Source organism: Pan paniscus, chromosome 12 (assembly GCF_029289425.2).
Source record: "Pan paniscus chromosome 12, NHGRI_mPanPan1-v2.0_pri, whole genome shotgun sequence".
NCBI lineage: Eukaryota > Metazoa > Chordata > Mammalia > Primates > Hominidae > Pan > Pan paniscus.
The window spans coordinates 57308611-57331628 of NC_073261.2; the positions used below are offsets into that span (position 1 = coordinate 57308611).

Below are 23018 nucleotides of genomic sequence, written 5' to 3' on the forward strand. Positions count from 1 at the left end.
TCAGTGAATAAACTTTTTCAAATCTAGAATTTATACTCAGTTCTTCTGCAAATCTGCTTTTGATGAGTATTCTTTCCCCTATGATCTGTTTGATCTCTTCACACATTTTAAACACGTTTATTTTCCATTCTCTTTCAGATTGGCTCTCTGATCCTCTCTTCTTGCTTGTTCTGTTTGTTTCATTCATCTTGACATGGTTTGTCATTTTGTGCCATCAGCCCACCTTTAGGGGGTTGTTTGCTGCAGGCATGCTGTGGGGCTGGGCTATGTGGAAGACTCCCACAGGGTGAAGGTGCATGGCCTCTGTAGGGCCACAGAGATCAGGAAGATCACGGACACATTTTGGGGCTAGTTTCTTGACTTGGTGCTTCTGTATCACATGGGTGGTGTAACATCATTACACCTGTGGATTTTCATCCCCTGCCTGCTTCCTTGCCCAATTAAATGCTTGGTGTAGCCTGCTGGAGCCTGATTTCTGCAGGGGGCTCTGCTTTTGTGTGATGCCTTGGCACAGACCTGAGATCTGGTGTCCTGTATCTGCATCAGCATCGGGGTCACAGCCTGCAGCCTGGCCTGGAGCCCCTGTGACTTTGTTTCTTACTTAGGTTTTTATTCCCATTTTGTTTCCTATACTTGGAGATTCCCACTTCTTTCCTTTGAGTGAGGCCACACAATGTAATTTAAAAAATCATATTTTATCCAGATTTTTGGATCTATTTTGTTGACCACAAATCTAGAAACTGTCTTGGATTTCTAAGTGGTTGATTTTTTAAGCAAATGCAAGGAAATTGGGAGAGAAGCATGTATTAACCTATCCTCTGGTTATGCTTATCATCTAAGAATGTGTCTAAACAATTTCTACTTTTGGCATTAATATATTGGCATTTTATCCATGTCTTAGCATGATCAACTTGCAAAGTTGTTCACAGTCATTTAAAAACGTATTATATGCCCTACCTATATCTTTAGAGCATAAAGATATATGCTCTATATCTCTAATTTTTAAATTAAGTTTTAAGACTTGAAAAATCATATTAATATCTCCCACTATCCATATCATTTTTAATTTGTTCTTTTGACAGATTTTGCTTCATATAGCTTGCTATTGCATTATTTGCTGAAGGTCCTGAGGTCTGCCTCATGTTTGAAGGGGCTAGAGCCACACAGCCTTAGCTTCATTATTGGGCCTTCAATTAAGTCTTTCTCATTAATAATGGCACTTATGTTCTCTTTTTGTCACAAAATCCAATGCAGCACTTAGGAAAAAAAATCTTGAAAAAAGAAATATGTGATATAAAAATAAAAACAGATAACATTTTAAAACTTGGGGTATCGAGGTGGGGAAGGAAAATGGGAAAGGTAAAGGAATCTAAGTGTATTTTATTTTACAGGGAGGAATCAGTAGAAATTATGACATTTATAAAGTTGACAGAAAAATGTAGATCTAAACGTGCTGCATTTTAGAATTTGTTCATCTTTTCTACCTCCACAGGTTCTTGTTCATATTATTTTCTGCATGGAAATGAACAGGTGAATTACTAACTAAAGGCCAAGTGTTTTCCTCAAACGCTATTTTTCCCCTTAGAATATTTTTAATAGCTGTATGCTTGAGTTTTGGGGTGTTGCTTGCAGCATAGAATATGATCAAATCACTGCCTTCATCTTCTCCAAACTGTTAGTATTGTGCTAAAGGCACGGGTTTGTGATTTAAGCCAAATCCCTACCCCAACAACCTCCATTTCTTTTTGAATATGAATGAGGTGACAAGCCTGTGCATATGTTTGCAACTATATATTAGGAAAGGAAGAAAGGAGAGAGAGGGATGGACTGGTTTCCCAAGAAAGAAATAAAATTTCCAAAAGAAGTTGGAAAATAGGCCTTCGAGTACTCACTTTACAAATCCATAGTGAGTTTGCATTTCATCTTCTTCCTATTATTATTTGGATGGGGTCTCACTCTGTCACCCAGGCTGGAGTGAAGTGGCATGATCTCAGTTCACTGCAACCCCTGCCTCCTGGCCTCAAGTGATCCTCCAGCCTCAGGCTCCAGAGTAGCTGGGGACCACAGGTGTGCACAACCACACCCAGTTAATTTTTTGTATTTTTGGTAGAGACAAGGTTTCACCATGTTGCCCAGGCTGGTCTCGAACTCCTGAGCTCAGGCCATACACCCACCTCAGCCTCCCAAAGTGCTGGGATTACAGGCGTGAGCCACCGTGCCTGGCCTCGTCTTATTTAATACAGCATCTTGTGTAACCTTTGAGCAACGGCACATAGGGTAGATTCTCTCTCTCCCCAGCCCACTTCCATGTATCTTCAGAGAGCTTGGGCCTGAAAGCCTGCTTGTCTGGGAAGTCTTCTTTGGAAGGTATTGATGTCTTTGAGTTAAACCTTCAGGAGTTTCTGATGTTAGACTTGGGATTTTGGTTAAAGAGAAAAGGGGGACTTAAGCGACATCACAATTGAAGGGGAGAAAAAAGAAAGAACTCTGCTGGGGGAACACGTCCAACTTTCACACTGTGACTACTCAGGGATATTTCAGAATGTTTTCAAATAGCACGTACTTTTTGGATCTGTGAGAGCATTTCCAAATATTAAGAAAACTAACTGAATGTTTCTAATGTTTGGAATTACTCCAAGGCCAGGAATTCCAGATGTTTGTGAGGAAGCCACAGCATGTGTCTGTTTAACTACTAAAGTGGGTTTTATGATGTCAAGAAGGAAATATCCATAGCCCTTCAATTCTTCTTCTTTAAAAACAAGATAACCTCCTTCAAAAGGCTATCAGGAGCTGGGTGTGGTGGCTCACACCTGTAATCCCAGCACTCTGGGAGGCCGAGGCGGGTGGATCACCTGAGGTCAGGAGTTCGAGACCAGCCTGGCCAACATGATGAAACCCATCTCTACTAAAAATACAAAAAATTAGCTGGGCGTAGTGATGCACACTTGTAATCCTAGTTACTCAGGAGGCTGAGGCAGGAGAATCGCTTCAACTTGGGAGGTGGAGGTTGCAGTGAGCCTAGATCGTGCCATTGCACTCCAGCCTGGACAACAGAAGCAAAACTCAGTCTCAAAAAAAAAAAAAAAAAATAGGCTATCAGGAGGAGAAAACTAGTGTGAGTGATTAGTCAACAAATGTGTGTCCTCCTGTCCTCCTTGCTCTCTTTACCTCTCAGGGCTGTTGTAGCAAAAAGATGTGAAGCATTTAGAAGGTACATAGCATTACAGAAAATGCAGTATATTATGACAGTTAACACTGCAGACGTGGAATAAATAATTATCTGTGTGACGGATGCCAGATGCAAATCATAACCAGTGCTTCTGGCATCTGTTCCTCATATAATCATCTTCCCCATCTCTCCTGGTCAACCACATGAATCACGTACATCTTTAAATTAGGAACTTGACTGCTACAAATGTCTTGTGAAGAAGCCAATGTTATGATAATTCATTTTTTCTCATGAAATGCACTTAGTTTTACTCCATATTCCTGTATTTCATGTAAGATATTCACCACGATGAGAGTTTCTTGGCTACTCCACGCAAGAATCATCCAGATTGAAAAAAGCTGCAGAATCTACATGTGCAAGCCTAATGGTTTGGTTTTCGGTTTATTCAAGATTAATGCATTTAGACCATTCCTTTTTCACACTTACCCTTAAGAGTCCCAATACTTTGTTAAGGAGGCTCATGTTTCCGCAGCCCTAATTAACCATCACCAGCACTCCCACCTGAGAGTGAGCCACTCGGTAGATGGCAGGGGACAAGGAAACCAGTGCCCCGCTGCTTCCAGAGGGCTGCTGCAGGGCTGGGGCTTGTGGCTCTGTGTTTTGTGGAGGACGGGGACTCAAGTCCAGCCTTGCTCTGCTTACCAAGCTGGACACCCATGGGGCTGTGCCCACCCAAGTGGTGCCTTTTCTGACTGGAACCACTGTAAGGGCTCACTATGCCCTTGCTGGGGGTCTTTCCAGCAAATAAGACTCTTTTCTGCTGGTTTCATGTGTGTGGCCTTGCTGGAAGACAAGGGTGGGAATTCCCTTCCCTGAAGTCAGTTGTCGAAGAAACCCATGGACTCTGCAAGGACTTACTGAGTGTGACCGAGTCATTGATCTTGAAGCTGCAGAGGACCCTGTCCACGTTGCGGGCATGTCGGAAGCCGTTTCCTCTCACGACAACTTGAAATGACTCTGAAATAAAGAATAATGACAAGACTCGTTACTTGGCCAATAACCTTAAGCTTCACATCTGCCCTGATTTAGAGCATTTGTTCACTATTTCACCAGGCTTAAAATATTCAAAAATTAATTTAGGTTGAACACCAAAAGCAACCGAGTGGGTTCCTTTCACTACTTACCAGTGCATCCTCACCAGGTGTCCCAAGAAGGGCCTATCACTTCTTATTTGAATTCCCACCCTTTTACCTTTGGGCTTACTGGTCCTAACGCAGAACACCTTCCTCCCTCCTCTCTGTCCATTCAAATCTTAGCCAGTTTTCAAATCCAGGCAGTTTGAAAATCTGTGATCTCAGTAGCCAGAGGGAGCCACAGGGGAGGGGTCCTCCACTTCCTCTTTAATCAACTCACCTCCTCTGTGTCTGTTTTGCACATTGTACTCCCCTGAAAGGATTTCTTAAGAGCCCAAGGTGCCTACATTTTAGAAAGTCACTGCCTTAGGGCATTCACAGCTAGTCCTGAACAATGTAGGACTGTCATTATGTATGGTCTGGTGTTGTTTTCTTGTCTTTTCTCCCCCAGCTGGAGAAACATTCCTTTAGGTCAGGAGTTGTTTGATACCACTATGGCACTCCTATCTCTACTGGGCACACAGTAGCAGTACATAGGCTAGGTAGGAATAATTGTACTTAGGAATGGATCAAAGTCTTTCCTAGCAGTGGTCAGTTGCCAAGCACTACCTACTTGAATTGATATCAGCCCCTCAGTGTAGTACTCATTTGTCTCTGCATAGAAGAGATCATATATCTTGCTGGCCTGCATATTAATTTCTCATTGGCATAATGTATGTTTAATTAATGCACATGAATAAAATCATTATTAAGTAAAAACAACTCTCCTTTACCATACTCCTACCATGGAAAAAACCCAATAATTAGTTGGCTAAATGTTTGGGAATATTTGCTTAAGTTTGTTGGTATCTAATGGTCAGTGTTCACTTTATTTCACTTTTATCATCCTTTTGTATCTAAAAACTGGGGCTCGGGATAATGCTATGTGGCATATCACAAGAGAAATAGACTGAAGGTCAGAGGAAAAAATGCAATGTTTGTGAATATGGATCTTATACAGTACATTGCCATCTAAATGTAGACTTTTTGTTGGAGGAATAATGAAATTAGAGAATTAGTATATGGGACTCTCGAAGTTTAATAAATGTCATGAGTATATGCCACCTTCAGTCCCAGGAAACTAATTTAGAGGTCATGTTTGCCAAGACAATAATAACTAATGCTAATTGCTCCCTCAATGTGAGCCAGGCCCTCTGTGAAATATTGTACATGTCTGATGTCATTTAAACCTCACCACAGCCTGGGGAGGTACAGATGAGAAAACTGATCTTAGTGAAGTTAAGTAATGTGTCCAAGATCACACAGCTGGTAACTTGTCAGAATCAGAACTGGAATCGAGGTCTGTTAGGCACCAAATGCCATGCCCTTAGAACTCAGCCATTAGCTTCTGAACCACCATGCGAAAAGGGGGACTCACTGCCTTCTGACAGATGAGTCATTTAGGAGTTGAAGTTGTGATTTTTTTAAAGCTTATTTTATTTTAATTTTAGGCAGGTTTGCTCATTTTGCAGAAAAGTGGAACAGGCCTGGATGTGAAGCAAGAAACTGAAATTTAAGTAAAAGAATACAGAGACACTACATGTGCCACAAGGAGTATAAGTTAGAAAAGAATGCTTTTTAGAAGTATAAGAGGCCTTCACAATAAGGAAATGGAGACTGTGACATTTTGAATGACTTGCTCAGAGTCATGTCATTAGTAAAGTAGAAAAACTGGGACTCATATCCAAAAGCTAAGGTGATGGGCCTATGGTTTTTTCAGGAGCATAAGTCCTATGACTATGAAGGATTTATACATACACGTTGATGCAAATGCACAATTGCTACGTTTAGAAAGATGGGCTTAGTAGTTTTCTCTAGATGTCTGTCAGGCATCTGACAGATTCCTTGGTTGGCTCAATAAGCAATTTAGTACGTGTCAAGCATTTGTAGAAGAATCTTATCTTCTCTTATTTGCTCAGTTAAGCCTATAGAAACCTATTTCTGTGTCCATTTTGAATGCCAGACATACAGACATCTGTTGTTTGATGTTTTTGCTGATTCCAAATGTTTTCTGCCTCACTGCTGTGCCTACTTCTCTTGTTTCCTCAAAGATCAGCACAGGAAGAGAAGACTGTGGAAATGCAGGCCACATGCCAAACTCTATTCTCTAACACCATGTTCTAACATTACCAGTTGAGTTGCTAAATCCTCTATAAAAGAGGCTGCCTGCATGTCTGCTTGGCCCAACCTCAGGGAGTTTAGGAAGAAAGACAGCAGGAATCCATGATGTGGCAATGGTGGAAACCAAACAATTTAACCCCCTAGGCCAGGGGAGACGATGGAGGAAATGATGCTCTGGGGAGTGCACCAGGGCAGAGGTGAGCTCCCATCCTGCCTGATAGGGTTTCTGTGTTAGTGCACACATTTGGTTACCAGAAGAGCTCAAACATCTGGCCCAGCAGCCTGACTAGAATGTCAGCTCTTCACACATAGACGTTATGTAACAAAACCCTTTCAAATGAATCTGCCAGTAAGTGAAAACCAGGACACACTAGAACCAGGACATAGTGATTTAACTCCACTAATCTACAAAGCCCTGAACCCACCTTTCAAAATATGTACAGCTGTGTTTTCAGGCAACTTGTATGTTGGCTTACGGCTCCTATAAGAAGTACCTCAAGATTGCAGGGCTTTAGGGAGGAATTTTCCACCTGAAAATGGTCTTTGATTTAATCTTTTAAGTTATCTATCCTTTAAGGTTTCCTTAAGATCTATATTCTTTTGTCACTGTTATTCCCAATTACATTGAAAGCTTCCTGACGGCAGAGGCCAAGATTTCTATTTCTTCTGAATGCTGGGTTGTGCCTTAACCCGGGACTGAGTCAGTCTCAGGATGAGCTCATTGAGTGATTGAATAAATAACATATCTTGGCATAGAAAGAGAATAAAGGGGAAGGATAAGGTGATCATTTATTCAGGTCCCAACCAGGTCTAATCCTGTTTATTTTCTGAGGCTTAATAAGGTCCATGAATGAAAAGATGTTCAACATCATTAGTCACATGGAAGTACAAACCACAACCATATGGAGATATCACTTCATACTCACTATGATTGCTGAAAAGAAAGAGATGGACAATGGCATCTGCTGGTGAAGAAATTATAACCCACATACATTTCTGGTGGAAATGTAAAATGCTGTGGCCTCTTTGAAAAATAGTTTAGCAGTTCTACAAAGTTAAACACAGTTACCTTATGACCCCCAAATTCCATTCCTAGACATATACCCAAGAGAATTGAAAGTTATAGCCACACAAAAACTTATATATTAATGGTCACAGTGGCATTATTAAAAGCAGCCAAAAAATGGAAATAACCTAAATGTTCATCAACTGATAAGTATGGTATTTCTATACAATGGAATATTATTGAGCCATCAAAAGAAATCAAATTCTCATACATGCTATGACATGGATGAACCTTGAAAACATTATGCTAAATAAAAGAAGCAAGACACAAAAGCCACATATTGCATGACTCCCTTTATAAAGTATGTCCAGATTCGCAAATCTACAGAGACAGAAAGTAGATCGGTGGCTGCCAGGACTGGAGGGAGGGAGAAATGGGGGAATAACTGCTTAATGGGTATAGGGTTTCTTCTTGGAGTGATGAAAATATTCTGGAATTAGATAGTTATTATAGTTGTACAACTTTGTGATACATTAAAAACCACTGAATTGTACTTTATTTATTTATTTATTTATTTATTTATTTAGACGCAGTCTCAGTCTATCACCTAGGCTGGAGTGCAGTGACGTGATCTTGGCTCACTGCAACCTCCGCCTCCTAAGTTAAAGCTATTCTCCTGCCTCAGCCTCTGGAGTAGCTGGGATTATAGGCATGTGCCAGTACACCGGGCTAATTTTTGTATTTTTAGTAGACACGGGGTTTCACCCTGTTGGCCAGGCTGGTTTCAAACTCCTGACCTCAAGTGATCCACCTGCCTCAGACTCCCAAAATGCTGGGATTACAGGTGTGAGCCACCACGCCTGGCCTGAATTGTACCTTTTAAAAGGGTGATTTTTATAGCATGTAAAATATAGCTCAATTTAAAAAAAGAAAAAATAAGGTCAGTAAGTAGTTCGATAGATTTATTCCATTCTGTTCTCTCCTTTTATTTCTTTGGTTTCCTTTTCTCTTTTTGGAAATGTGGAACACATAGCTTTGAGATGACCTCAATAAAGATTGCATGTCATTCACTGTGTCTGAAAATGAGACATCTGTATATTCTCCACTTGTTCTGGTCACCCAAGATTTTTGTGCCAAATTATTGTCAGTGATATTTCATCTTGTGAGTCAGTTTGAATTTGCTCTCCTCTTAGATGCTTAATGTGGTATGGAACATCAAAAATAAAATGTAGGGACTGACATATAATGGGTGCTTTCTGAGGCCTGAATTGTTCTAGAACTTTTTTCAGTTATAGCTTTTAATTTATAACAACTTGAGTGAGGCATAATTGATATACAATAACTTGCACATAAAGTGTATGATTTGATAAATTTTGACATATGTACACAATCATAATACCACAGTCAAGACAGTGAACGTAGCTGTCACCCCCAGAACTTTCCTAGTGTTGCTTTGTAATCTCTCCTCCCAGCCCTCCATACCTCCACTCCCACACAACCACTGGTCTGCTCTCTGGAACTGTATATTAGTTTGCATTTTCTGGAATTTTATGTAAATAGGATCATGCAGTAAGTAATTTTCTTGTCTGGCTTCTTTTACTCAACATAATTATTTTAGGACACAGTCATAATTATGTTGAGATTTATACATAGTTTATTGCTTTTTATTGCTGAGTATTAATTAGTGCATTCTACAGGTAAACTGTAATTTGTTTATCCACCTACCTGTGGATGAACATTTTAGTTGTTTTTGGCTATTAAAAATGGAGCTGCTATGAACATTTGTACACAAGCCTTTCTTTGTTTGGACATAGATTTCCTTTTCTCTTAGGTAAAACCTCGGAGTGGAATGGCTGGGCCATATGGTAGGTGTATATTTAATTTTGTAAGAAACTACCAAAACTCTTCCAAAGTGTTGTGCTGTTTTGTATTTGTAAATGAGAGTCCTTCCTCCACATAGAAATGTCTTTAAATGAAAGGAAAGATTGAGCAGAGAATGAAGCAATCCATTTAGAAGAGGTGGCCAAAGGTCAGAAATGAATGCTTCGAAAAACAATGAAAAGTGAGAGGAATACACCACTATCTGATGTTGCTTGAATGTGTCTGTTTTAAACATCGAAATTTCCAAATGGTAAACATGACACCTTAACTGACCTTCCTTTTGTGCCAACTCACCCAGTTTTATCAGAAACAGTGGGAAACACAGTAGGAATACAACTGCCGCTGAAATGACAGTGTGAGGAGCTAATTATAACTTGCTTCCAGTTCTGGAGTACAAGAACTTCAAGTGTAGAGCAGTTGGCAAGTTGCACACTTGATTCCAATTGGTTCCTTCCTGGCATCCTTGCTTACATAGCACATTGTGAACTGTGGAAGTTGGAGGCCAACTGAGTGGGACCACAGAAAGACTGTGCTCAGGCACAGGGTGCATTTTCCAGAGAGGAGCTAAATTAGACAGGGCCAAATGGGTCCATATTCTTAATTAAACAGAGGCTAATCTGCAAAAATATTTAATTAGAAACTTTAAAAAAGAGTCTATATTGGGAGCAGAATTACTGAAATACAAGTAATGTCAAAGTTGCTACAAAGGGTTTCCACATAGCAGGTAGACTTCCTGCATGTTTTGGAACAGGGACCGTAAATACAGTGACATAAGCACCATGCTAAATGGCAGCCACATGCTTGGCCTGGGTACTGGGGTGACAATGGAGAGTGGTGAGGAGTATGGTGAACTGGAAAGTGTATACGCTTCTTTTAAAGGAAGTTATTCAGTCCTCAATAATCATTAACTTGTAATAAATACAGGTTCAGTGTTGTCAGTTCTGATTTTTCAAGTCAAGATGAAAATCTGTATTTTTAGGTGAAATCCGATTTTCTAAATGTTAGCAATAAATTTAAGTTAAAAAATGCAGTATGAATCAAGAAGAATATATATGCAGATCAGATAGGACTTGTAGGCTGCCAGTTTATAACCTCTGAGAGTGGAGGAGTTCTGGGAAGGTTCTCTCTCCCTATATATGTTCACCAATGCAGTGATTGGATTCCTTCCTTCCTCTCTCCCTTCCTCCCTCCCTCCCTCCCTCCCTCCCTCTTTCTCTCTCTCTTTCTTTCTTTCCTGATGGAGTGTCACTCTGTTTACCAATGCAGTGATTGGAATTCTTTTTGATTTCCTTCCTTCCTTCCTTCCTTCCTTCCTTCCTTCCTTCCTTCCTTCCTTCCTTCCTTCCTTTCTTCCTTCCTTCCTTCCTTTTGACGGAGTCTCGCTCTGTTGCCCAGGCTGGAGTGCAGTGGCATGATCTCGGCTCACTGCAAGCTCTGCCTCCCGGGTTCATGCCATTCTCCTGCCTCAGCCTCCCGAGTAGCTGGGACTACAGGCGCCCGCCACCATGCCTGGCTCATTTTTTGTATTTTTAGTAGAGACGGGGTTTCACCGTGTTAGCCAGGATGGTCTCGATCTCCTGATCTCGTGATCTGCCTGCCTTGGCCTCCCAAAGTGCTGGGATTACAGGCGTGAACCACCGTGCCCGGCTGGAATTCTTTTTGATGGCAGCAGATTACATATTCTCTCCATTCCCTCTCCCCAATAAGAGTTCCAGTTAAAAATGTGAAACAGTTCCAGGAATACTGGTTTCCTCAGTTATTGAGAAATAATCATCCATTAATATCTTAGTGGAAACTGAATTAAATCTTTAGAAATCTGAAGCTGTAAAGGAGACCCGGAGGAGGTTTTCTCCAGATAGCATCTGCTTACAGATGGCCATTCTGCCACTGCTCACATGATTCTATGGGGGGAGAGCTCAGACCATCCACTCCGTTGTTGGAAAGCTTTAGTTGTACAAGTTGCATGTGGTAAGCCAAAATCTGCCTCACTGAATTCCTCCCCAACCCCTCCATGGTGGTCTCCTGGAGCTATACATTATAAGCCTAATAATTTCTTTCTGCATGGGAATCCTCCAAATATCTAAAGATGCTCTTGTGAGTATCTCAATTCCTGGCCTCAGTCTCTGTGATGACTTCAGTTTTTCCTCATCGCACAGGCATCTCAGTAGTGCTCTCACTACTCTGTAAGCAGACTTCTGCTACAGTGCTTACTGCGTGGTTTTGTAATTTATTTGAACATATGACTATCTCCCAGAGTGAACTGTGAGTTTCATAGGGGTGTGGGTGGATTTGGGACTAAGTCTTATGCATTTTTGTATTGATACATTTTCATGTGGGTTGGTGCATAAAAGACACTAAGAATCGATGAAAGGAGGAAGAAAGGAAAACAGGAAGAAAAAGAGGGAAAGAAGAAAGAAAAGGAAAGAAAAAAGCAAGGAAAGAAGGAAATGAAAGAAAGAATGAATCCATGAATTAATTATAATGTGATTTCCAGATCCATTACCTCTTCGCCTATGGACATGCCTTTGTCAATACCATTCTTAAAATGTGGGACTTGAAACCATGGTCTGAACATGGAATAGGACTGTTAGTTCTCCTGACCTGGACACTGGATGGTTATTGATGCACCCTAAGGTTGTGTCAGCTTTTCTCAGTCAGAGGCATTCTTGTTGGGGAGCAAGACAACTATGATCATTCTTGTCTTTTCTCCTATCTTACCGTTAATTGTTACTAAGTCAGGATTCCCTAAACCTGCCTGTATGTGAAACTGGATATTTGAACCCAAGTTCAACGCTTTATATTTGTCCCATTAAATTACACCTTGTTATGTGCAGCCCAACATATAAAGGCCTGTGCTAGATTTTGGCTTTGTTGTCATTATCTCGCTGCCTCGCCCAGAGCTCAGTTTGCTGTCAGAACCATTGCTGGTGTTGAGCTGGGGTTGAAAGCCAGCTGAGATCACTGTCTTAGGGGAATGCAATCATCAGCATAGAGTGTCTTGAGCAGGACAGACCTGGGTAGGACTCCACAGCAGGGGCTGTTCTAGGGGCTAAGGAAAAGAAGGAATTCACAGAGTGAAGGGAGAAGGCTAAGAGGAAAGGTTTTCGATGAAGGCAAAGTTTACCTTCTTTATATATCTGTCTAGGGATTGGTCCCACCATTATATGTTAGAAATGTGAACAATCAGTTATTTCCTTTTTACTCTCTCCCCCAATACATGTTGAGTTAATTAATCATTTTGCAGATACTCTTCCCCAATTTTCTTTCAGCGGAGAAACATACAGGAATGCTTTTCTCATCTAGGTATGACATTATCAACATCATGATTCTAACACTGGCCTTTAATCCTTATTAAGATGATGCTGATAACAAGCCATCTTGTTCTGCATAACAATTTATACTTTTCAAAGCACTTTCACGTAAATATTTATATCTTTGAACTAGCTTAATGAAAGTCACAGAGGGGCTACGCCTCGCTGTATCTGACAGGCATCCGGACAATGAAATGGGCTCCCAGGCTTCCTGAAAACTATGTTTACTCCAGAGAATGGTCAACAAGAAATCTTCAAGGAAATCTATGGAAGAAATTTTGATGTAAGGATATCTTTTGGGAGTTTCATTCTCTTCTTAGAAATGTTATTCTGTAATCAGCATGTTTAAACCCTTACGACTTGAATTTGAGAGGCGGGAGCTTGCCTTTTACAAAACCTAGTTCTAGCTTTCATCATTGTGTCTTGTTTTAATTTTTTCTCTATAAGAAATAAAGATAATACGATTGGATAGTTTACTCTGATACAGATAACTGTTGTTTGCTTATAAAATATGTAATATTGCACATAAGCCAGAGATTTTAAGAAAATCTAAAGAAAGATTCCTTAGATTGGATTTACCAGATTTGTCTATTTTATTGGTTCTACCAAATAACCTTAGAATAATTTATCTGTTGAATTGCTTTAATTTGTTTAAATTTATTAGTGGATTGTGTATTTGTTTCTTGTATTTTCCTTACCTTTTCCAAAATTATCTTTTAATTCTTAATTCATTTATTTTTCTTTTTCACTTGATGAGAAACATTGAAATCTATGAATTTGATATGATCAGATCCTGTGGACCCTGGTATTGGTAAGGGATATTGTTTACTTTTTGAGGTTAAAATTACTTACAAAGGCAATTTTCCATTGTCTAAGTGGTGGAGATTTTTCCTTTTACTTTGGTCTTACTCTATCTTTGTCTATTAATTTTAGATTTTGCTTCATTTTAGTTGCAGTTCAAAGGTATATTAACTTCTTATGGTTGGTGAAAGGAATTAATAACGGTCAAATAGGCAAATATCAGTGGCATTTTTTTTTAATGAATACATGAATCAAGACATTTAGTCAACATTTATTGGCCACCTAGTGAGTGCTGGGTACCCTGCTAGGCAGTGGGAAGTAGAGAGAAATAAGTTTCCTTCTCTGTCTTCAAGGAGCCTACAGGAAGGGAATTCATTATACTAGTGAATTAACAGAAATTGTGTTCATTGTCTTTAGACTTTCTGATTCATTCCAAGGTTGCACAACACAGCCAATTAGACTGCTAAACTCAAAGTCTGGGTTTTCTTTATGAAAGCAATAATTGCAGTCAAGGAACTCCCTTATTTTCTAATTGTTTTAAAATTACAGAACTATAAAATGTGTGTTTATAAAACAATTCACACACACTACATGAGATTTAATTAATCAAATATCCTACTCAATTCCTCTACCTGAAGCACACAAAGCCCAGAGGTGAATTTATCTTCAAGGTAAATTCATGAAGCCTAACTGAGGCTCCTCACTGCACAGGCCCCTTATGAAGCCCTGGCACTGCATTCATGTGGTCATATGTTTTTGTCAAATTTGCCTAGGTAAGATTTCTGAATTCTTAAAGAGATTCTCACCGATCTACCTCTGTGGCAATCACATTTACCCCTGCCATCTGTGTGGTCAGGTAGCAATTTATTTAAAGGTCAGTAGGTAATCTTTTGGGATTGCCTTTCTTTGGGAAATTAGCACATATTTCTGAATAGTCAGTTACCAAGTATTTTGCTAACAACTTTATGTAGGTATGCATTTATGTATGTACATATGTATTTATGTATGCATGCTGTATATTTATGTATGTACATAACTAGTTACCAAGTATTGATAACAACTTTATATCTTTACATATATACTTGATGTTTTGCTTCTGGCACCAATTTTTTAGTGCATCTAACTCCCTTAAAGTCTTTCAGTTGTTCTAAACTATAGCCCAGAAACTGGAATAAAATCCTTAAGGAGTTCCCTCATTTATACCAGTAAAATATGCCATAAACATTGATGTGTGTAGTGTTTGAAGAGGCCTGAAAGTTCTTCCTTTAATGCTTCCTACCTTATCAGGTTGTATGACATATTTTCCGTTGGTAAATTAATAACTGGCACTGTATTCTGGGAGGCTGAAAAGGTGATATCAACAATAAACTCTCAATGGTGAAAGATGCAAGTTTCTGGGGGACAGGAACTCACACAGAGAGTTTTTCCTTCCTTATCTCCAGCACCTAGCATAGTGCCTGGCATGCAGCAGGCACTTAAGAATACTTTTCAAATGAATGAAAGAAGAGTGATGGGGAACCTGTCAAGAATTATACGAGAAGCGCCAATGTGGTTGAAGTTTTAAGCGGTCCATTAAATATGAAACAAGAGCATGACCCTGATTTTGATCAGTTAGAGAAAATCTTGTGACTCGAAGAAGGCTAATTCTTTACATAGAGACTTCCTTATTAATGACAAAACTATATGGCCCTCTACAGGGACAACCAGAGCCGTCCACTACCATTGTGTGAGGACTGGCAGATTAAACAATTAAGATAAATATATTAACTGTGTGAGAAGGCCAGCATCCAACTAAAAACTTTAGTCTAGCAGTATTTCCAGTATGGCCTATGACCACTATGATTGTCTGGTATCTGCAGGGCCTCATGAAAAAGAGGGGTGATTCCATTTCTATCCAGAGGTAGGGTGTTGGTAGTCACTGAGTATTCAGTGTAAGAATCCAGTATTTCTACAATTCCCTTCTAATTATGTCCCATGAAAGAAGATAATTTTTTTTTTTTTGAAATGGTGTCTTGCTGTGTCACCCAGGCTGGAGTGCAGTGGTGCGATCTCGGCTCACTGCAACCCAACCTCTGCCTCCCGGGTTCAAGAGATTCTCCTTCCTCAGCCTCCCGAGTAGCTGGGATTACAGGCAAGCGCCATCACACCTGGCTAATTTTTTGTATTTTTAGTAGGGATGGGGTTTAACCATGTTGGCCAGGCTGGTCTCAAACTCCTGACCTCAAGGGCTCTGCCTGCCTTGGCCTCCCAAAGTGCTTGGATTACAGGCATGAGGCGCCGCGCCCAGTGAAAGAAGAGAATTTGGACAGATTTTTTTTTTTTTTTTAACTTTCAAACAACTGACATGTGGCTTCTTTCTTTCCTTTTCTCCTTGGAGCAAATCTGGTTAGCAATTTCAACTCCTCTTTTCACCCTCCCCCTTCCTGTTCCTCTTTCCCACCCCACCACCAATGAAGTACATATGTGACTTGAACTCAAAATATCATCAATTGTATGAAAGCAATTAGCATTTCATTTCAATTTACCTCCTGCACATATGGTGGATGGTTCAGCTGCTAGAATTTCGATGCAGGACTTCTTCAAAATCTAGGAGGAGAGGAAATAAAAGAGTCAATGCACAGCTTATTTTGTTCAAAGACAGAATCAGGGTTTTGCTTTTAGCTACTGAGATAGAGATAGGAAGGTTCAAGGACATTTGGTTGCGGTGGTGGCGGGAGGAGTCTAACATCTTGACTAGTACCAATACCAAACATTTATTAAGCCAGATTGTGCTAGATGCTGTTGGGTATCCTAAAAGCCCTAAGAATTATTCATTCATTTGCTCTTTTGGCAGGTATTTACTGAGCCTATGCTATGCCAGTCCTAGTTTTTGCAGAGGTTTAACATAGGGTTGCGGAAATGGGACTTAACTCTGGAAATGATAAATGCCAATGGCCACTCCTATTGGTAGGTGCAAGGGTGAAAGAGTAGACAGTAGGAGCTGCAGAATTCATGGAGGAGATGCTGGGGCAGGTATGCTAGGAAAGGCTTCATGGAAGAGCTGGGAGCTGAGGGTGGGACTCAAATGAAAGGGAGTGGGTTAGGGGAGGGTTAGGGTCCAGGCAGGGAATGGTATGAGCAAAGGTGAGAAGGAAAAAGTACATAGACTTCTTGAACTGGAGCAAAGGCAGCTTGAAAAGCAGAAATAAGAGAGTGATACTAGATAGAGCTGGAGAGATAGGATGGAAATGGTCAACTCTCCACAGAAGCTGCATAGTCAGATGACCAAGAGTTCCTTTTTTGCTTGAAAAGTCTGGAAAATGTGAGCTTCAAAGGGGGCATTTGTGCCTCACTCTTCAGGAAGACCTCCTGAGACTTAGTTAAATGGAAATGTACACTTGTCCACAAATGAGTCTTATAGGGTTGAGTGGAGAGTCAGCAGAGCACTGTGACTTCACAGGAGTTAATAATGAAGACTTTTGCTGGCTAGAGTGGGGTTTCTCACTGGTAGCACCTAAGTTTCTCTCCACCATTTATAAATCCTACCTTGAGAATATTGATTCTAGAATTTGAATCAAGTATTTTAAACAAGTATAAGACATTGAGTTAATTTACCAACCAAATGCAGTATCTTTACTTAATTTGGAATTTGAGATGGTTTAGAGGGCTGAAGGAAACCCTTTCTCTATCCTTGAAAAGGGCATTTGTTAAAACAACTGACGATATGATTATAAAATTTAAAGTCTGTGAAAGAAGAAAGCATCTTTTAGCATTGGGAAACGCCCATTTATTTGCATCGTTGTATTTATTTACATATGCTTCTTTGTTCCAGCTTAAATGATATATCACAAGACACAAATGAAAGAGAATAAATGAAAATGTGGGGCTGACTAAAGGGAAAATAAAGGGAAGATGACGCAAGAAGTGAGAATAGCATAGAAAAAATATGCTGTGAGGAGCTTATTTCCTTGCTAGAGTGGATTTAGTTCCAAGCTTTCTAGTAGCAAACGAAAAGGACAGCCAATATTTATGAGCTTTCTCAATCTGTGGAATGAAAACAAATCAGTTTCTCAGAAGGGGTAATATTTACCCATTCCAGAGAGAAATCTGGGCATCCTTATAGAGAAGCATTGTGAAAGAAAATGAACAAACATGCTTAAGAAAATATTAAGATGCATTCATTGAAATAGGTTATCTCCCAACCATGTATTTTAGGTAACTCTATGTACCTGAATGTCACCAAAAGCAACATTTCTTCTTGACAATTGTAAAATTCAGATTTTCTGACTACTTTTCCTTCACTCTGTAGAGCTTCATGGCATTTTTGTACTTCGATTCCCCTATTTGTTTGCAGCATCCTTCTGACTCCGCAGTTGGAAGTAATTAGTTCCTCCAGCTTCTGCCTCATTTCCTCAGCCTCTGGCTTACCTAGCCACCTCCACCCACCCCAGACACAGGTGCAGCCTCAGTTCCTCCCTGGTCCCTAAGTCTATCCTGACTGTAGCATGAAGGGAATGCTCCGGACTCCCATGTCCCTTGCCCATCTCTGTTAGAGTCAGCGGTCCTCACACACCTGCTCTGGGCACCTGGGGAAAACACTGAGCTCCTGTTTTCCACTCATTGTCAGTCTAACTTGGGAACAAGGACCCCAAGGATATATCCTGGGCACCTGTGTTTCCCTGCTGGCTTCCCCAGTGTCTTATGGTTGATCTAGTCTTTTTGGTCTCTTGTGCATATAGCACCGTACTAGGACTGGGACTTGCTAGCATCCTGGTGCACAGTGATTCATCCCAGACAGCCCTGCCTGAATTGTGAAGATTGTCCATTTGCCAATCCCTGAACTTGCTGCTCTTGGGCTCTTCCTGTTTGATGGGGTACTTCAGCCAGTGGTTGCCATGACCAAGGGAGGAAGCCACCCCCTTTGACTTGTCCTCAGGCACAAGTCTCCAGACAGCCCACATTTGAGAAATAGAGGTAGCCCACAGGGAGAAACTTATTAAACAGTGATATTAGAACAACACAAAGCTGTTTTTTTGATGTTTTAAATAAAATTCCTCAGGCATTTGACATCTCCTAATAAATCATTTTATCATCCAAAACTAAAGACTTCAAAACAGTCCAAGAATTTAAAAAGAGCTTTTGGACTAGTCCTGTTCCCATTCCCCAAACACACACATGAAATTTTTACCCAACCTGAGTTTCAACCAACCTTTTTGAACCAACTCTGATCCTTAACCAGGGATTGGTAAAGGAACCATCCGTGGATCTTTAACCACAAAGGCACACTAACAGGGGTTGTCATAATAAACACATGCTGTATTATTCTCTCAAAGTGTCTGCAATTAGCTGATAAATCTAAGGGGTGTATGGAGGGCCAAAAAATGTCAGCCAAGCACTGTGATTCAATCCAGTAAAAACACAGCTTTCCCAATCTTAACTTAAAACATCTGGAAGGATGCAATACAGCCAATAGAGTAAAATTTATCAGTGAGGGGGATGGGCAGGATTTGTCTGGGACTGGGGCTCCTACTCATTTGAAATGTCTGGTTTCAAAAGGTAGGAAGTCACAATGGCAGTTGGTGGATTTGAAGGGTTCTCGTGGTTCTTAGCAGCCAAGACTGTATGGTAATCAGCCTGTCTGAACTGTAGCAGACAGCAGATCAGCTCAGGGACTGGAGACTGTGTAGGGGTAGGGAGGCCTGGCCAGTGGTAGCCATGGCAGAGGTGTAGACACAGCACTGGGGAATCGCTGATGGGAAATCACTAGATGCAGTGGAAGAGACTTACACAGGGTAAGGCTGATGTTAGAGGGAAGAGGCTTTGAGGTGAGGGTATGATTGATCTGCAGAGGAGAGAGGGATAAGATAACTGCACGCCTCAAGTATAATCCCACGTGAAGAGTTGGGTCTTGGCCCTGGTCCGTATTTACCTGACCTATGCTCCTTTACAAATCCCTTAACTTTTCTGAACCCCAATTTTGGAAAGCAGTTCAGTATCCTGAGTAATTGCTTGGAATCTGGAATCAAATAGCTGAGGTCAACTCACTCATGAGCAGTGTGACCTTGGGCAGGTTCCATAACCTCTCTGAGTCCCTGTTTCCTCTCTATAAAAGTGGGATAACAATAGTATCTACCTGAAGTACTAGCATAAAGTTGTTGTGTGGGAAGATTAAAGGAGATCATACAGGCAGAGCCCATAGCACAGTGCCTAAAACCTGATAAGTAATCAACTAATGGTAGCTATTACTATCAAGAACTTAAGCTCTGGAGACTGAGAAGATAGACTTGGACTCTGAATGGGTTTATATTCAAATCCGAGTCCCATCACTTACTGGCCATGTGGACTCGGACAAGTTATCAAACCTCCAAATCTCAGTTTCCTCTGCTGTAAAATGGGATAAGAAAAACACCAACTTCAAAGGGCTGTATGATGGTTAAATAAAATAACAGTCATGAACGCAGAGATATTTTGTTTGTAAAATCAATCAGATTTAGGTAATAAAATTCATATTGGATTGGACAGTGAGGGAGAGCATGAGATCAAGGAAAACTGACAAGGTTTTTGTCTTATAGACAGAACTAGACAGATGTGATTGATCCACAGAAAGTTAATAACCCTTGGGTCACCAGCCAGCATGAGCACCTTATGAAAATAAGGCACCAAGAAGAGTGGTCAAAATGACCTTGGCAGTAAAGCACTTAAGAGAATGTCTGGCATGTATTCAAACAACAGTGGCTGTTAACTATTCCTTTGTCATTACTATTGCTACTGCTGCTACTTTTGGGCATGGACCGTGGTTCACATGTGCTTAAGCCCCATCGCCCACCACTGGCCTTCTGCTTAATCATATTTGCTGACAAAAACTGAACCAAGGTTAATGCTATTTTCCTGCCAACTTTTGGACAGATTTCAAAGAGAAAATAGATGGAAAAGTATGTTTGAAATCCATAAAGAGCTAAATAATTGTAATGTGTTGTTTCTGGTAAGTTGACTTTTGTACATCTCATTGGATTATTGGTGGGAGGACGAGTAAGAGAGGCAGCAGATGTACAAGAACTTTGCCAAGTTACAGGAGCTGTCTGATATATTTAAAGTGAAATCCATTGTGGACCAGTCCGGGTTGTATAGAAGAGTTTATTTTTTCAAATTCTAAAAATCTAATGTCCTTTGTCATGAAGTTCTCAGTTTATGCAGAGATTTCTCAAGAATCTTTATAGAATTGTGAATATCTGCACAGAGTTACAAGGAATCCCTCCCTTATCATAGGCACAGCATTTTTTTTTTCTACTTGCTCTGCTTCTTGCTTTAATAAACAACCAATCTTTATTTACTTGGCCATTTCCTGTTGGAGAACTTTTTTGTGTGTTTATAATGGACCAATCTCTTTTATCCATTGATGGTATAGGTGTCTTTTGCTTTCACACATATTTCAGAAAGTCTTTCAGAGCATGTTCCTTGGTGTCTTATTTGTTGTAAAGGGCAAATTCTGGTTTAAAGATGTATGGGGTTTGAAGTATGCTGGTGTCAAGGATGGTTAAGTATCTACTGACCATTTACAGCTGTTCAGTTGTCTAAGACAAAAACCTGAACGTTTAAGTTAGCCTTGCTCTCTCTGTCACTCTCCAAATCCAATATGAGTTCTGCCACCTAAGTGCTGGTGATTTGACCAATGAAATATCTCTATATCCATGCACATTTTAATGTAAACTGCCATCCTTTAGATAACTTATCCTAGTTTATAATTTACAGTGTTTTTTTTTATTGTTTGGTCACTGTCTTCTTAGATTATAAACTCTACAAGGAGAAGGACTGGGTTTGTTTTTACTTATTATATTCACAATGATTAGCCTGGCACATAGTAGGCATTAAATAAATATTGGATAAATAAATGAATAAATGACACACTTCCTGCACGTCTTAATAAACTGGCATTGTAGCATATTATGTATTAATCTCCCTTTCCCCCTATAAGTGTAACCTTAGGGTCTTCTGAATACAAGTCCATATGCTGCATCTTGTAATACTCCCCTCATCTGATTAAGTACCACCATCTTTGGGGACTTGCTGCCTTCCCAAGAGGCCAATTTCAACACCTCATTTTTTAAAAATTGCTTACCTTAAAAAAAAATGTTGTAGGCATATCATAATCCCCTGTATTAGGTCGGCCGCTTTGTAAAGGCCTCAACCCCTTTCCTTGGGAAAAACATAGAAAACTGTAGTTGGCAGGTGGGGCTCAGCCTCCCACAGAAGCGCCACAAACGTTATTACAGCTGATGGCAGAAAGCACATTGGATAAGCCTGGGGATAGCCAGGCAGCTTGGGACACACAACTGGCTCAAACACATCTTCAGGACTGTCAATGTTGTCCCCATGAATTTTGAAATGATTTAATCTCTAATTAATAAAATGTTTAAAAAGTTGCCCCGTCTCTACTAAAAATACAAAAAATTAGCCAGGTGTGGTGGCAGGCGCCTGTAGTCCCAGCTACTCAGGAGGCTGGGGCAGGAGAATGGTGTGAACCTGGGAGGCAGAGCTTGCAGTGAGCCGAGATAGCGCCACTGCACTCCAGCCTGGGCAACAGAGCGAGACTCTGCCTCAAAAAAAAAAAAAAAAAAAAAAAAAGTTGCCTTTTCTAACTAAATTCTCCACACTTTAATAGGCACACATATTGTTAACCATGGACATTACCCCAAATCCATGTCAGTTCTATAGAATCTGACTTTAAATAAAAATGGAATATGGCCACGTGCAGTGGCTCACGCCTGTAAGTCCAGCATTTTGGGAGGTGAAGGTGAGAGAATTGCTTGGGGCCAGGAGTTTGAGACCAGCCTGGGCAGCATAGCAAGACCCCATCTCTAAAAAAAAAAAAAAAAACTTTACAAATACAAATATGGAATATTATACACACGTATTTCTGGGATTCATATATGATTTTATGTACACTAATACACTATACCAAATACATTATACCACTCTTACATGCAACAAAACACATTTTGAAGCAGTTTGTGTATCTTAAACAATAAAGCTTATTCTTAAAACATGCCAAAGTTTTTGTCTGAGGGAGGGCATCCCACTCACTTAAATAGATGCTACTCTGTTAGTTTCACACTCGATGAGAATCCGATCCAAAGGAGTGTAGGATAAACAAGGTTCTAAAAGTAGGAAATTCATTTGTTTCCCCACTAAACCACTTTCTTCTCATGTCTGCAGGAGAAAAGCTCAGAGAGCTGGGAACTTCAAAATGTGGTTTATTTAGTAAGATGAGCAGACTGGAAAAGTGAGTGGCCTTTCTTGGGAGCTGATTTCGTTCTAAAATTCTGCTGTTGCTTTTATAGTGGGTCTCAGCAGATTCCTCAATATAGGAGGAGGGGCTGCAGGAAGAATGGGAATGATCTGAGGATCAACTGAACATGCCCCTCTGCAATCTTTGTAGCCTGTTCAAGCTCTGGGAATTCTTGTTCAATTTGGACTTTTTAATAAGCTGAATAGAAATAATAGTGTAGGAGAAATGCCTGGTCTGAGTGTCTGCAAAATCTGAGTCTAATTAATGACTGCTGAGGCAAAAGATTTTTTTG

The 23018-nt window shown here is 40.3% G+C and overlaps 1 protein-coding gene across 7 annotated transcripts in view; it reads right to left on the bottom strand.

The window, feature by feature from the left end:
• Positions 1 to 23018, bottom strand: part of ANTXR1 (ANTXR cell adhesion molecule 1) — a 236575-nt gene that overhangs the window by 142608 nt on the left and 70949 nt on the right. For all 7 annotated transcript variants that reach the window (XM_003830925.6, XM_008956339.6, XM_008956338.5 and 4 more), the window contains exons 9-10: positions 15987 to 16047; positions 4088 to 4186 (exon numbers count right to left, since the gene is read on the bottom strand). In XM_003830925.6, coding sequence (XP_003830973.1) covers positions 4088 to 4186; positions 15987 to 16047 — 160 coding nt within the window. The remainder of the gene's footprint in view (positions 1 to 4087; positions 4187 to 15986; positions 16048 to 23018) is intronic.